This window comes from Sceloporus undulatus, chromosome 1 (assembly GCF_019175285.1).
Source record: "Sceloporus undulatus isolate JIND9_A2432 ecotype Alabama chromosome 1, SceUnd_v1.1, whole genome shotgun sequence".
Classification (NCBI taxonomy): domain Eukaryota; kingdom Metazoa; phylum Chordata; class Lepidosauria; order Squamata; family Phrynosomatidae; genus Sceloporus; species Sceloporus undulatus.
In genome coordinates this window covers 61790301-61805928 of record NC_056522.1, presented here as the reverse complement: position 1 = coordinate 61805928, position 15628 = coordinate 61790301, and the positions used below count along the sequence as shown (strand labels likewise).

Below are 15628 nucleotides of genomic sequence, written 5' to 3'. Positions count from 1 at the left end.
TTTAAAAATGGGGGTGGTGGGTGGTTGAGGATTATTACTAAAACCACAGTTAGAAATTAGTCTCCCATTTAACACTTCTTATATATTATTAGGAATAGGTATGATTAAATCACACTAGTAACTATAGCAATCTGTCAAATTCACAATGCAAAATTAATTTCCAAGACATAATCTGTAGGCAGTATATGTTTATATGACTAGATATAAGCCCTGCACCATTTCAGTAGAATCGGAATAGCTTAATAAACAATATTCTTCCAAGAGGCTTGAGAATTCTGAAAACCTCACTCTCTGAGGAATCTTCTTTAGAGAAAGGCCTAGAGCTCTACAATCTGAGCATCTTGGAAATACTTTTCAGGAGGCTGGATGACAGACCAGATTGCTCCTGGGCCCTCAGTAGAGACAGTATTATTTCAAGATTCAGATGCCAATTTTTGACATAGTGGCTAAAGCATTGTTACCTTCTAGTTAGATGGAACACAGATGTCTAAGAATGGAGCAGCCCTTGGATTAAGCAGGGCCTCCGCCTATAAATAATTCTTCATGATGAAAGGGTTATTTAAGAATAAGACCCATTCCAAGATCTTTCCTTGGATAACTAGCCTTCAGCTGTATCCTGGGTGGAGCTGTGAAATCTCTAGCTTAAAAGCCTTCAATTCCAGCTTCAGAATTGTCTGTACAGTGGTACCCCGGGATACGAAATACCCAGGTTACGAAATTTCCGGGATACGAAAAAATCCCATAGGAAATAATTGTTCCAGGTTACGAATGTTTTTTCGGGTTACGAAAAAAATTTTGGTGCTTTTTTCAGCTTTTTCGCACGAAATCGCGGCTTTTCCCCATTAGCGCCTATGGCATTTCGGCTTGCGAATGCTTTTCGGGTTACGAAAGCGGCGGCGGAACGAATTAATTTCGTAACCCGAGGCACCACTGTATGTTCTCCAGCTCCATGACTCATGTTACGATTCTCAGCTGCCTTGCTTTCTGTCAGACCCTGTGCAATAAGAACACCAAGCTCTTTTTTGCATCTTGCTCTTGGAATTAGATTTACCAGGATTTTAATTTTCCCATCTCTGTGTTGGCATTGCCTTAATCAAGATGCTTTTATTTCATACAAGCTGAAAAGGCTACATCTAAATATGTGATATACTCTGGTGACTATCTTATGCAGAGCAATCCCATGTACAGTACTTGTAAGGCCCAAAGAAGCCAAAGAGATTTAAGCACTTGTGTATAGGACTATGACCATGAAATAATTAAACTACTCACCTAATTGAAATGTCATGACTTTATTTTGGACGCTTTTGTTTAAATGCTAGCTTAAAACAAGGAAGGATATAAAACGCAAGGTATGTTTTTTAAATAATACAAGAAAAGGTTTAAGAAATGTGTAAATTAGGATTTTGGTTTTGTCAGATTTATACACCAGTCAATGATTCATGTTTATTTAACATATATGCTGAGCAATCAGATGGTCCTCTTTGGATGAAATTAATTTCGGTCCTCATACTGTGCCTTATTTTTTAAAAGATATGCTGCCAGATATTCAATAGGATTTGGTGGTCTGAAAAGGAAAAAAGAGAAGTAATTTCTGACGTAGCTAGTTCTTAACTTGAGGTATGTGTTTTATTTCAAGATATAATGGCCTGTTACAGACAGCCAAAATAAAGCTGCTTCGAGTCACAATGGAGGTATGGTGTTTCAATGATGCATGCATCTTAAGAGTCCAGAAGCCACATCAAAGCCACGCTCCAGTCTGGAGTGTGGCTTTGGTGCGACTTCTGGACTCTTAGGACGCATGCATCATTGAAACACCATAACTCCACTGTGACTCGAAGCAGCTTTATTTTGGCTGTCTGTAACAGGCCAATGTAACCAACACTTGGCACACCTAGACAAGATAGTGTGTAAATCAAATCACCTACTAGCATATACATCTCAGTCAGAAGATCATTTTTATATGTTATCTCTCGTATTTTACAGAGAGAGGGACCTTATTGTTGACACAGACTATAGTCTAGCGGTGGTGCTGTGTGAAGCCAGAGAGAAAACTCACCCCCCCAAATTCTTCCTATCTTTCATTGTGTAGTATCATGTTTTGTCCTCACATCCCATGACTTCTTACCATACCCTTTGTCTGAGATAATTTAGGTTCCCTGTTCCCCATTAACACACCCTGCATTTTATTCAGATTAATAGCATCCTGTTTAATGCTGCATGCCCTCTGCTGCTAGCTTGCTTGGTTTTTTTTTTTTTTTTTTTTTGCTGACTAAGGAGGAAAGGGTTTCTCTTAATGGTCAGCATGGAAAATGGGGATTGCGGGAGGAAAGACAAGCTACTTTGACCCCTCAATTGGCATCTCATTCTGCCTCTGTGCCAGCTGCAAAGGAAAAGAAGACCCTCCTTGTGATCCCTCCTGGTTCAGCCAACTTAGAAAGAGAAGGACAGAGTAGTCCATTAGTCTTGTGACAGTCCCCTGTGTTTTTTCTGCTAAACACATAAAGGAGAGGGCAGGAGTAGGAAAGACTGCGGGTTAGATAGAAAGGCAACAACTGGCAGCTTCTCCTGGGCCAATGGTTTCCCATCCTTATACAGGCTAAATTTTAAAACTGTAAAGAATGGCAGATCTGTTTCAGTTATTTGGTCTGCTTATTTTTAACTTGCATAAAGTGAATTTCTAATGAGACATTAATTTCTTAGTAGTCCAGTCAATAGTGCTTTAATTTCCACAGTCAGATTGTCTATTCCAGCCCTTTTCTGCTTTGGGAAGGGAGAAAGAGAAAACTTCTTAGCTCTTCTCTGGACATAAAGTAAAATGAAGGAAAGATCTACAGTGAGATGCAAATACTTGACTCTTAGAACTTCCACATTAAGGCTACCCCCTTCCTTTCCTTAAAAATTCTCTCAGTAAAGGGAAGAGGAGAAATTGGGATCCAGTAACAGTACTCTACCACTAAGAAAAACAAGGATAAAAGAATCCTATGGACTTAACTGGTTTTAAAATCAGACTGTATTTTTCTGTTTACTGTGACTGTTATGGTCACTGAGGGACAAAGGCAAGAGGAAAGATGTAGCTTAAGGCCAGAGTGGGTGGCTGAATGGTGGAGAGAATTTTGGTATGTGGTGTGTGCTGGCTTGGAGCCAGAAAGGAGATATGATAAACAGGGTAAGAGTGTCCACGCTACATCTATTATAATATTGGTTAACACTCCAACCTCAGCCACTCTTATACAGTTTATCATGTCTTCCCACCCACCCTGGCCTTAGGTGACATCTTCCCTCCTGCCTTTGTCCCTCAATGACCAATTAAAACTGAAGTTACCTCATTACCATACCCACAAGTTTTGCATTTGTAGGCTATTCATACAGTCTGATTATAAAGGTCTTTCCTGGGGACCAGTTCATTCCATATATCTGAGGAAGTAAACCAAGTCTAGGAACACTTCTAGGAACACTTGAGAGGGAGCCATCAGGCAGACCCAGCAACATCAAGGTCTGCCTGAAGGAAGAGGCCCCTCCCTCCTCAACTGTCATCTCGGCCTCAGAGGGAGCCATCAGGCAGACCCAGCAACATCAAGGTCTGCCTGAAGGAAGAGGCCCCTCCCTCCTCAAAACTGTCATCTCGGCCTCAGAGGGAGCCATCAGGCAGACCCAGCAACATCAAGGTCTGCCTGAAGGAAGAGGCCCCTCCCTCCTCAACTGTCATCTCGGCCTCAGAGGGAGCCATCAGGCAGACCCAGCAACATCAGGTCTGCCTGAAGGAAGAGGCCCCCCTCCTCAACTGTCATCTCGGGCCTCAGAGGGAGCCATCAGGCAGACCCAGCAACATAAAGGTCTGCCTGAAGGAAGAGGCCACTTCCCGAACCTCCTCAACTGTCATCTCGGCCTCAGAGGGAGCCATCAGGCAGACCCAGCAACATCAAGGTCTGCCTGAGGAAAGGCCTCTCCCTCCTCAACTGTCATCTCGGCCTCAGAGGGAGCCATCAGGCAGACCCAGCAACATCAAGGTTGCCTGAAGGAAGAGGCCCCTCCCTCCTCAACTGTCATCTCGGCCTCAGAGAGCCATCAGGCAGACCCAGCAACATCAAGGTCTGCCTGAAGGAAGAGCCCCTCCCTCCTCAACTGTCATCTCGGCCTCAGAGGGAGCCATCAGGCAGACCCAGCAACATCAAGGTCTGCCTGAAGGAAGAGGCCCCTCCCTCCTCAACTGTCATCCTCGGCCTCAGAGGGAGCCATCAGGCAGACCCAGCAACATCGGGACAGCCTGAAGGAAGAGGCCCCCCTCCTCTTCAACTGTCATCTCGGCCTCAGAGGGAGCCATCAGGCAGACCCAGCAACATCGAGGACTGCCTGAAGGAAGAGGCCCTCCCTCTCAACAACTGTCATCTCGGCCTCAGAGGGAGCCATCAGGCAGACCCAGCAACATCGAGGATGCCTGAAGGAAGAGGCCCCTCCCTCCTCAACTGTCATCTCGGCCCAGAGGCCATCAGGCAGACCCAGCAACATCAAGGTCTGCTGAAGGAAGAGGCCCCTCCCTCCCAACTGTTCATCCTCGGCCTCAGAGGAGCCATCAGGCAGACCCAGCCAACATCAGGTCTGCCTGAAGGAAGAGCCCCTCCCTCCAAACTGTCATCTCGGCCTCAGAGGGAGCCATCAGGCAGACCCAGCAACATCAAGGTCGCCTGAAGGAAGAGGCCCTCCCTCCTCAACTGTCATCTCGGCCTCAGAGGGAGCATCAGGCAGACCCAGCAACATCAAGGTCTGCCTGAAGGAAGAGGCCCCTCCCTCCTCAACTGTCATCTCGGCCTCAGAGGGAGCCATCAGGCAGACCCAGCAACATCAGGGTCTGCCGAAGGAAGAGGCCCCTCCCTCCTCAACTGTCATCTCGGCCTCAGAGGGAGCCATCAGGCAGACCCAGCAACAGCGAGGTCTGCCTGAAGGAAGAGGCCCCTCCCTCCTCAACTGTAATCTCCGCCTCAGAGGGAGCCATCAGGCAGACCCAACAACATCGAGATGCCTGAAGGAAGAGGCCCCCTCCCTCCCAACTGTCATCGCCGGCTCAGAGGGAGCAATCAGGCAGACCCAGCAACATCAAGTCTGCCTGAAGGAAAGAGGCCCCTCCCTCCTCAACTGTCATCTCGGCCTCAGAGGAGCCATCAGGCAGACCCAGCAACATCAAGGTCTGCCTGAAGGAAGAGGCCCCCCTCCCTCCTAACTGTCATCTCGGCCTCTGAGGGAGCCATCAGGCAGACCCACAGCAACATCAAGGTCTGCCTGAAGGAAGAGGCCCCTCCCTCCCTCTACTGTCATCTCGGCCATAGAGGGAGCCATCAGGCAGACCCACAACATCAAGGTCTGCCTGAAGGAAGAGGCCCCTCCCCTCAACTGTCATCTCGGCCTCAGAGGGAGCCATCAGGCAGACCCAGAAACATAAGGTCTGCCTGAAGGAAGAGGCCCCTCCCTCCTCAACTGTCATCTCGGCCTCAGAGGGAGCCATCAGGCAGACACAGCAACATCACAGGTCGGCCTGAAGGAAGAGGCCCCTCCCTCCTCAACTGTCATCTCGGCCTCAGAGGGAGCCCATCAGGCAGACCAGCAACATCAAGGTCTGCCTGAAGGAAGAGGCCCCTCCCTCCTCACTGTCCATCTCGGCCCTCAGAGGGAGCCATCAGGCAGACCCAGCAACATCAGGGACTGCCTGAAGGACGAGACTTCTCCCTCCTTTAACTGTATTTTGTATTATATTACGATTTTACTGTACACCGCTATGATCATCGCGGAATAGCGGTCTATAAATAAAACGTATTATTATTATTATTATTATTATTCTGCTACAATTTCTTTCACACAGTTAAGTTAGTCTCAAAGAGGCCAGAAGATCCTTTGCATACTCATATTCCAGACTAATACAGCTTTGTCTCAATTCTATGTCAGTTATAGTGTTCAATTAATGAAGGCTATTGTCATACTAAACTGCTCCCACATAGGTAAAATAAAGTCTCTGAAAACTTATCCTCTTCGCATTTCAAGTCATCCATTGTATTCTTCCAAAAAAAAAAAAAATCAGATGAAGTGGTAAAGTTGCATTTGGACTACACTATTTTAAAATGTGGGGAGGAGCTCACATGAAAAAGCCTTCCATACTCCCCACTCAAATCCTTTAACATAGGTAACTAGCACAGTCAAAGAGGTTTGGTGTTTTGTATGAAGGAGATAGAGAGAGAGAGAGAGAGAGAGAGAGAGAGAGAGAGAGTGTATATGGGGAGAGGGGGAGAGAGAGCCCCAGGCTACAGTTAGAAAAAATCATAGAATCATAGAGTTGGAAGAGACCACAAAGGCCATCCTGTCCAACCCCCTGCCATGCAGGAAATCTAAATCAAAGCATCCCCGACAGATGGCCATCCAGCCTCTGTTTAAAGACCTCTAAGTTGCTGTGGCATTAATACAGAATGATTTCTTTCCATTATGTTTCTGTTAATGAAGTCCAGAGCTCAGAAAGTGGCTAATTCATTACAGTTCAAACATACCCACCCAAATTAGTTCATTACCATTCGTGTTGCAGTTTTTAACAGTAATTCTTTGTTTTTACATTAATCAAAAATAACTAAAATTGTCATCTTTTAATTCCTTTGAAAAGTGCATCCATCTGAATGCTACAAGCTGCTGGCCAATGAAAAAAGTTTATCCAGACAGAAATTTGCCACTCTATTTGGTTTATATAAGAGCTAGGTGTAACATATCCAAGTATATGTGACATTTGTAAAAGCATTAACATATCACCATACCTTTCCTTTGCAAGCACCGCAAGTCCTTGTAGTAAGATAGGCACTACCGTCTGATCCAGATAAGCACGTGTAGGCAATGACTGAAGATCTACTTTCTGCTTTGATGTTTTCTCTGCATTTGCTTTCTCATTTTCCACTATTCGCTTAAAAATATAAAACATGCACTTTATTAAGATAACACAAATGTTTTAGTTGAAAGTATCAAGTCATGCATTTTAAGTAAACTGGCCCTAAAATCATAGAATCATAGAGTTGGACGGGGCCTCAAGGTCCATCTGCCTACAGGATTGCCTTCACCTGTATAATCATCCCTGTACACTCAGGTCCTCTAGGAAACATTTGCTCCAATCAGCCAAGACAAACCTGGCAACAGTTTCCCAAAGGACTTTTTCTTCTCCTACCCCCCCCCCCCCCCCCCACAATTGTGGAATGCCTGTCAGAAGAGATTTACCGTTGAGTGATTTATCATTGAAGATTTACCATTAAGTGATTTACCACTGAGTAAAACTCTTAGAGAGTGCCTCCACATGGCTTGCTTTTAAAGCTCTACAGCAGGTATTTCTAAGTGGGATTTCTAGTTCCCAAGGTAAAGTTCTGTTGTATCCAAAAGTACACAAAAATATGCAAAGCAAATAATAAAATAACATCAGCCTGAGTGTCTATATTTTTGTACACAACACAGCATTGTTTTGTAAACCCATGCCTGAATAACTGCACTTATTTTTTTTAGAACAGATAACACAAAACTCATTTATGGAGTGGTTTACATTTAGTGACACATGTGCACATACGTCTCTCTCTTTGGATGGGATACAAAGAGATAGTCTCTGGCTCCCAGTGTTCCTCTAACCCACCCAACCCCTGCAATGGCAGTCAAGCACCAGGAAGGTCTGTTGCTGCTCTGCAGCCTAATGGTGGGGAAGAGAGGAAAGCAGTTCAGACAATGAAGATGTGGATGCTCTGAGGCCCCCAAGTCAGAGAAAAGGGGGTGCATTCTAACTAGCATAACCCTGTTCCTTTCGCCCCTCTGAGCTGACACCAGCTGCTTCCTGATCTGAACTACCTCCCCCTCCCTCTTTCCCCAGCAGTAAGCAGCAGCAGCAGGGCCCTTCCACAGTCTGAAAGCCATCAGGGTGAGCAGGACATGCAAGTATGCAGTTAGAACCTTATTCTCTGCCTGCTCAATGCAGGATCTTAGCTTCATTAACACCGTTTAATTAATTTCCCCCACAATGAATCCTAGAGAACATGTCAACACTGGACGATATCACATGACTGAAATTGGAAGTATAATCCAGTGTCATCCTGAATGCAATCATGTGTATTCACGTTATTGTGCGAAAGGTTATCAGACGCATTCGCTCGCATTCCGAACACAATCACGCATCAATCCACACTTAAGTAAATTCGGTGAACTAGGGAATTCACAAATCCTATTCCCAGGCTATTTCGCATTCAATGTGGTGTTGTTTGGTGTGATATGCATGTCTGCTGTGGCCCGGGTATTCCCCCTGCATCAATTCCCATGATCCTCTGTTTTGTTTTGGCTTCCAGGGCTCCTAGGTCTTCCCTGGCAGCTGGGAGGAAAAGCAGCTGTTTTTGACAGGAAAGAGTGGGGGGGGAGGCTCTCCATGAGGCGCCCTGCAAGCTCTCTCTCTGCCCAAAATGGTGGGCTTGGGGCTTGCCCTGCTCCTGGCTCCTTGTGCCCCTCAGGGACCTTTTTGCCTTCCTTCCTTTCTCCCTCCAGGGCCAGGGGGCTTCAAAAAGAGGGGGAAATTCTCCCCTTTTTTATTAGTCCAAAGAGTTGTTCTCCTTCCCTCATTCCTCTTCCTTTGGGGGGTGATGGAGTGGGGCAGCCTAGGGAATGGGGGTCTGTTTTCCTCCCCTCAGGGGCATCGCTCTGGGCTCACAACAAACTCCAACTCCCAGAATTCCATAGTCATGAGCCACAAAGAGTTAAAGCGGTACCACACTGGGTTATTTCTCCAGTATGGATGTAGCCTTAATCACCAGCTTTGATTCCTGCACAGCTTCCCCCCCCCCCCCCCCCGACAGCACCATTACCTTCAACGGGACTACCAAAGGGCCAGGTTAGAACCAAGGAGGATCCAGGCCCCCCACAACATGGCTGCAGAAAAGCTCTGCCTAATGGAAGGGACTCTGTCTCCCCCCTCCCCCAGCCAATAGCTGGAGACTTGAAGGCACAGACACAGTGTCTCTCTCATACACACAACCATCTGGAGAACCCCCCACCCTGCTTTTTGGGTTTTCTTGGCAGGTTTATTCAGGTGGGATTTTCCATTGCCATTTTCTGAGGAGGCTGAGAGAGCGTGACTTCCATCCCTGCCTTCTAGAGCCATAGTCCAATGCTCAAACCAAGCACAAGGTTGCTTTGGACTGATTTTGAATTGGTGAATTGCCTAAATAACATGAAATGAGAGGTAATGAATGCACAAATAAAGTGCATTGCCTAAATAACCTGAAATAAAGGATTATGAATGACTAAATAATGTGAATTGCCTAAATAACGTGAAATAAGGGGTAATGAATGAACACGTAATGTGAATTGTATAATAATGTGAAATAAAGGGTAATGAATGAACAAATAATGTGAAACAAGGCAAAACTACGGGAACCGGAGGCAAGCAGGAAGTGTAAAAAGGTCATGATCCAATTCTGCTCTCACTGCGCCTGTGCAGGGATACTAATTTGAACTCTAGACTAGGAAGGATACGTACTCATATGATAACTTCTTTTGCATTCGCACTACTTTGGCTTTAGGGTGGGCGCTGTGTTCTTCTATGTGTTTGACAACCATTCGTGTCCCTACTTTCTTTTTTTTTTTGAATTTGGGAGACATTCCTCCCGTGTGATATCGTCCACTAGCAACCTACCATAAGTCATTATGTTCCCTCCCCTCATCAACATAGAGGGAATATAATGACTTATGACAGGTTGTCATATGTGTATGTACCCACATGCCTTCAGGTCGCCTGTTGACTTATGGTGACCTCATGAATTTCACAGGATTTTCTTAGGCAAGGAATATGTAAGAGATGGTTTTGCCGGATGGTTCCTTCCTCTAAAATATAGCCCACAGCACCTGAGATTCATTGGCAGTCTCCCAGTAAAGTAATAACCAGGGCTGACTGTTGTACATTTAAGCAAATTATGCAGGACAGTGGCCTAATAGGTCCAGCTTTAACTAAGAATAATTCTAAGGATGATATTAGTTACCTCTACGTTTTCTGTTAGGCCATACTCTGCATGAGGATTTTCAGGAGCCTGGAAAACAACACACACAATTTAAAAATGAAAAACAAGTATTAAAAAAATAATAATAATATGGGTAACTGTTTATGCTTTTAGCATCACCTGTGGCTGGGCCTCCATGATCTGTTCCGTGTCCATGATGTGTAGACTTTACCAAAGGTAGCCCTGGAAGGAAAAACACAGAAAACATATTGCCATTTACATTGCCGTATATTTTAAAAGCCGATACGTAAAATATCTCCAATGGTCCAAATGCTGTGAACAACTCCTAACAGCATGAATCTTACAAAGAGCAAGAAAATTACACCGTTTCAAAGTCCATAAAAGAGACTCATGCACACTTACTCTAAGCAAGCTTGGTTTATTCCAAAGGGTCTCATTCCCAAGTAAGCAGGATGGTAGCCTTCTGCGTGTATCCTAGGCTGCATCCACACTGTAGAAACAACCCAGTTTGACAGACACCACTTTAACTGCCAGAGCTCAATGCCATGGAATCCTGGGATTTGTTGTCTGTGGTGGCACCAGAGCTCTCTGGCAAAACATCCTATCAAACCACAAATCCCAGGATTCCATAGCATTGAGCCCTGGCAGTTAAAGCGGTGTCAAACAGCATTATTTCTGCAGTGCGGATGCGTCCCCTTACAAAATCTCTTACTTTTATTACACTGCTTTTAAGAGCAACCCCAAAGAGTCTCTGTTGGGGAGAAAGCAAAGAAAAGGAGATGACCCTGGTCCAAAACACACTGCAGGAATAATCCAGTTTGAGACCGCTTTAACTGCCCTGGCTCAATGCTGGGGCACTTTGGGAATTGTATTTTATTGTGGAACTAGATTTTTGTGACAGAGAAGGCTAAATGTCTCACAAAACTACAGTTCCCATGATTCCCTAGCACTCAGCCTGGGCAGTTAAAGCGGTCTCAAACTGGGATTATTCCTGTTTCAGACCAAAGCCCGTCCACCTTCTCAGCCAACCCTGAAAAGCGTTATATACCACGCCACACTGCTATAGCGGTATGAAACCACTTTAACTGCGACGACTGCCTCCTGTGGAATTATGGGCTTTGTAGTTTAAGCAGGCCTAAGGGCTCTCTGGTCGAGAATTCTAAACGGCCCTGTCCAAACTACAAATCCCAGGATGCCTCAGGAGGCAGCCGCAGCTGTGAAAGCGGGACAAGAGCGCTATAACAGTGTAGTGTGCGATATTCACCTGAGGCTCCTGGGCTGGAAAGGGATGAGAGGCGAGGGCAAGGGTCCCAGGGGTGTCTCCCTCCTCTCTCTCTCTCCTTGGAGGCTTCCAAGCGACAGCCGGGCCTCCTTCTGTCCAGGCTCCACCCAAACTCTTACCTCGCTTCGAAGCCGAATCCAGGAGAGAGAGCGTCGCGAAGCAACGAGAGAAACAACCGTCGCTCTAAGCAGCAGAAGCAGCCTCGGACGTCGTGAAAGGCCGTAAATGAAGGAAGGGAACTGTCGCGGCGGTTGAGGGGAATCTACGTAACAATGGAAGGGGCGGGGCTTATGGGGAAACGGCGGTTGGTCTAGGCCTGAGCTTAGCTAAGCATTGCAAAGCAGTCGAGGGACGCACCCTCAAGTGTGTAGGAACGTTCCGCTTTAACTGCCTCGGTTCCATGCTGTGGAACTCTGGGAAGTGTAGCTTGCCGTGTCACCATTACTATTATTATCACTAATAATAATAATAAGCGTGTGGAGATATTTCGATGCGCGAAATGAAAACCAAGGAAACCTAATAGTTCCCCTTCGGCAAGGCTTTCTCCGCCGACTACATTACCCAGAGCGCACCGCTTCTAGTAAAAAAAAGAGGCGCGTTCTTGAGCGTCCTTTACCGCGCGAAGGGCATGACGGGAGCTGTAGTTTCCCCGCGCGAAGGGCCCGTGTGCGCAGGCGCAGACCGATGACAAAAGGCCTGCTCCGCGCTCGGGAGGGAGACCGTTAGGGCTGGAGGGGGCGATGGCAGGGCGGCGGTGGCTGTTGTTGTTGTTGTTATTATGGCGGCGGTGAATGAATTCCCCGGGCGGGAGAGGAGGGAAGAAGAAGCAGCAGCAGCAGCAGGGCTCGGCAGCCGCCTCCAGCTCCCAGGCTCCTTCCTCCGTCCCTCAGGCGGCGGCTGCTCCGCCTCCTGCTTCTCCGGCTTCTCCCCACAAGCGGAACCTCTTCTACTTCTCCTACCCGCTCTTCGCCGCCTTCGCGCTGCTCCGCTTCCTGGCCTTCCAGCTGGGGCTGCTCTTCGCCTGGATCTGCGAGAGGCTCTCCCGCGGCGGCGGCGGCGGCGGTGGCCGGGCTCCCCTCTCCATGGCCGCCTCCAAGGGCAACCCAGGCAGCAGCAGGAGAGCCGCCGCCGCCGCCGCCACCGCCGCCGGCCTGGGAGACGCTCCGGAGGCGGTCAGGGCCTGCCACAAGCACGCCTTCGAGTGCATCTCCACCGCCCTCCGCATCGACGAGGACGAGGCCGGTAAGAACGGGCAGGAAGGACTGGAGGAATAACCCGCTTTGGCACCGCTTTAACCCTTTGTTTGGCTTTCTGCTATGGAATTCTGGGAGTTGGACTGGATGGCCCTGGAGGGCTCCTCCTCCTCCTCCTCTAGGGTTCTAGGAACCTGGGTTCTTTCTGCAGTGCGGACGCAGCCTTCAAGTCTTCAAAGGGGTCTTGAAGCACCTTAGAGACGACAGCAATAGAAAGAAAGAGGCAGGCAGCCTGAGCTTCTGTAGCCTTAAGACATGCGCCCGAGGTCCCAGGCTCCAGTCTAGAAAAGCTTCTTTCTTCCCTTTGCAGAGTGACATGGCTATGTCTTTGGATGCCCTCAGTCTTGTGCTTGTTCTGTGTTAGGGATAAGAGTACAGAGAGCTGCGTTCCTATTAGCCTCTGGCTGCCATTACAAAGGACTAGAAGGAGGGGAGATGTGTTGGGCTTCATCATCACCCCCCCCCCCCCAGGAAGGAAGGAAGGACTGGGGGTGTTGTGTGCAGAAGGACTTGTGACATGAAGGACTAGTGGGCGGAGTCCCTTTGAGGGTGGCTTCGCTGTGAAGCTGAAAGAGACTTTGTCTGCCACCCAATCAGCCTCTTTGTTCTCAGCTTTCAGCTCCTACTTCTGGGGTTTCATCTCAGCTTTCTTCTTGCCTGTCAGACTCCAGCTTCTGAGATGCTGAGTAGCTGGCAATGCCAAGGAAATAGGGGACCTTTAGAATGCAGATGGTGATGGGGAATAGGATGGTTTAGAGATGGTTCTCACCTTAGTGTTCGGAGTTATATCTTTAGCATGAGTCCTGACAATACTGTGGATGGCCAAGAAGACAAACAAACGGGTCCTAGGACAGATCAAGCCTGAACTCTCCCTGGAAGCCAGGATGACTAAGTTGAGGCCACATTGTGAGAAGGAAAGAATCATTAGGAAAGGTAGAAGGTAGTAGAAAGAGAGCCAGATGCATTTGATTAGAGAGACCAAAGGGCCTGAGCAGAGGATGTTGACAGGAGGCCCTGGAGATGTCTCATCCATAGGGTTGCTATTAGTCGAGGTCGATTTGAGGGTAGTTAACAACAACAAGAATGATGGTGGCAAAGCTTTCAAGATGATTTGTTTTTCTTACTGTTGGATGGTACTTCCTCAGCAGGATCTGCTAGTCTGGTGTGAGAACATAAAGGCATGTTCAGAAGTACACGTTGCAACTTGTTACTTGCACTGTCAGGTGAATAATTCCTTTCTTCCTGATGCTGGAAGTTTGGAACAAAGATAAAATATTGATATGTTTACAAAACATGTTGTCATGTAGGATCTTTATGGTGTATGTGCATAGATATTTCAGTGAGGGTAATTGCTAGTAGTCTACCAGTGTTCTTAAGACATTTTGGGGACGTTCCCACTTGGCAGATAAAACGGATTATATTGGCGCAATTCTGATTCGGATTATGTTCCGGGAATAATTCGAATTTTTTCCATCGTTTCCATTACCAAAAGGGGTAAATTGCCTCAATTCATTTAGACCTTGTTTTCGTTCCCATTTATTTTAAATCGCTTTATTTTAAAGCGGATTAACTTGCTCCTCATTCCCATTTGTGTCCGCAAGCTGTCAATCAAGCACCTAGGCTTCAGACGTCACAAGTCTAGGGTTTTTTTTATTTTTAGGGCAGCCAATGAAAATTGGCTGCATCCAAGGCTCTTCTGTTGTGTCTCCCCAGACTAGAAGGAGGCTTGGCAAATCAGATCAAGGAGGAGAAGGCAGTGGGCTTCATTATTGGGGAGAGAATCTTTGGGGAAGAGAGAAGATAAGGCTCGACCCCCCCCCCTCAGATCCCTGGGCGTCCAGGCTCTCCATTCCCCAAAATCGCTTTGCCTCCCCCATTGCTGTTTGGGGGGCGATCAAGCAGGCATGTCCTGCAAAGCCTATCCCATAGTTCTTCTGGAATGAGCCTCCATTCCCCCAAATCCCTTTGCCTCCCCCATTGCTTCCTGGGCTGTCTGGGGGGCGATCAAGCAGGCATGTACTGCAAAGCCCATCTGCTGGTCAGGTGCTCAGGCAGAGGTGAAAAAAGAAAAAAGAATAGTTAAAAATGGTGTTCAATGGCTCTCCTCACTCATCAGTCTATGAATGTGGAGCAGAGGGGAGGTTGCAATCCACTGGGGGAAAGGCTATGCAAATGGAAGAAAGAAAATGGTGCAGGCGATGCAGAAAGAGAACAAAGAGGGTGACACCCCCAGGCCAGCCCCTTGAGCGCTGCTCCTCCCATCTCCAGGTTCCCGCATCAGACACCCTTTCGTTCCCATTCGGATACCGCGAATCGTTCCCCGCTTTCAAAAATAACCTGCGTTATAACCAACTATTTTTTAAACCGGTTTATAGGCGTCTAATTCGAATTATACGATATAATTCGATTTTGAATCGAATCGCAGTGGAAACAATTCCGGGGCATTGAGGAACTAATTCAGGCATCGGAACTAATTCGGTCATCAGTGGGAATGACACCTCTTAATTCGCTTCGTGATCCGCTTTATAGGCAAGTGGGAACGCCCCCAAGTGTAATGTATAATCCTGGTCACCACAGTTTGATAATGTGGTAACTGCCAACACTTGCCCAGTACAGACTGGTGCTTTGTGCCAGTCTGGGGCCGAAAGTAGGGCTTGGGAGAGCGGAGCATCTGTACGCTCCCACGCTGCATCACACATTGTGGGCGCCATCTTGGAGCGCCACCCTTTACATGGAGGCGTGTGCCGATGATATCTGCCATGCGTGGCACCCAAATGGTGTGGCGCATCAGGGGCGTCATCATGGCGTGTGGGCATGCTAGTGGCACCTGTTCTGTGGCACAAAAAGAAGCTCCTTTCTTCCCATCTGTCGAACCCCTAAGTAACTGAATCTGCATTCTCCCTTAGGACACTGAGTCTAAATTGCAAACCTTGTGGTTTAATTTGGGGTTTTTCTGTTCATTAAGAGCTGCAATTTTGCATGCTTTTGTGACATTATGGTTAGTCTGAATAAAGTTACTGCCCCATTGTGGATTTTGAGTGTTTAGGTTGAGTTGGATCAGATCAGACTACCTTTTGGGGGTTGAATGGATG

General features: G+C 47.2%; 2 protein-coding genes across 6 annotated transcripts in view; one reads left to right on the top strand and one right to left on the bottom strand.

Moving 5' to 3' along the window:
* Window positions 1-1273: 1273 nt before the first annotated feature.
* On the bottom strand, window positions 1274-11549 carry DPY30 (dpy-30 histone methyltransferase complex regulatory subunit). 2 transcript variants are annotated; one of them, XM_042452427.1, is made up of 5 exons: window positions 11403-11549; window positions 10161-10223; window positions 10023-10070; window positions 6786-6928; window positions 1274-1564 (listed from the first exon to the last, which is right to left on the bottom strand). In XM_042452427.1, exons 2-5 carry the CDS (start codon window positions 10194-10196, stop codon window positions 1492-1494), a joined length of 300 nt encoding a protein of 99 aa, XP_042308361.1. In that variant the 5' UTR covers window positions 10197-10223; window positions 11403-11549; the 3' UTR covers window positions 1274-1491. The 2 variants fall into 2 exon arrangements, with proteins under 2 accessions (XP_042308361.1, XP_042308367.1); XM_042452433.1 differs by lacking the exon at window positions 11403-11549 and adding an exon at window positions 11266-11386.
* A 367-nt stretch (window positions 11550-11916) lies between these two features.
* SPAST (spastin) overlaps window positions 11917-15628 on the top strand; it is a 48868-nt gene continuing 45156 nt past the window's right edge. Inside the window, exon 1 of one of the 4 annotated variants that reach the window (XM_042452378.1) lies at window positions 11917-12525. In XM_042452378.1, the coding sequence (XP_042308312.1) occupies window positions 12075-12525 (451 nt within the window). In that variant the 5' untranslated portion in view covers window positions 11917-12074. The remainder of the gene's footprint in view (window positions 12526-15628) is intronic. The other 3 variants (XM_042452372.1, XM_042452361.1, XM_042452352.1) reach the window with 3 other exon arrangements.

Excerpts from the sequence above, each read along its gene's own strand:
- DPY30 (XM_042452427.1), bottom strand. The coding sequence starts at position 10,196 with ATGGACACGGAACAGATCATGGAGGCCCAGCCACAG. Across the intron at positions 10,071-10,160 it reads TCATGGAGGCCCAGCCACAG|GCTCCTGAAAATCCTCATGC; the intron begins GTGATGCTAAAA and ends GTTGTTTTCCAG. Across the intron at positions 6,929-10,022 it reads GCCTAACAGAAAACGTAGAG|CGAATAGTGGAAAATGAGAA; the intron begins GTAACTAATATC and ends TATATTTTTAAG.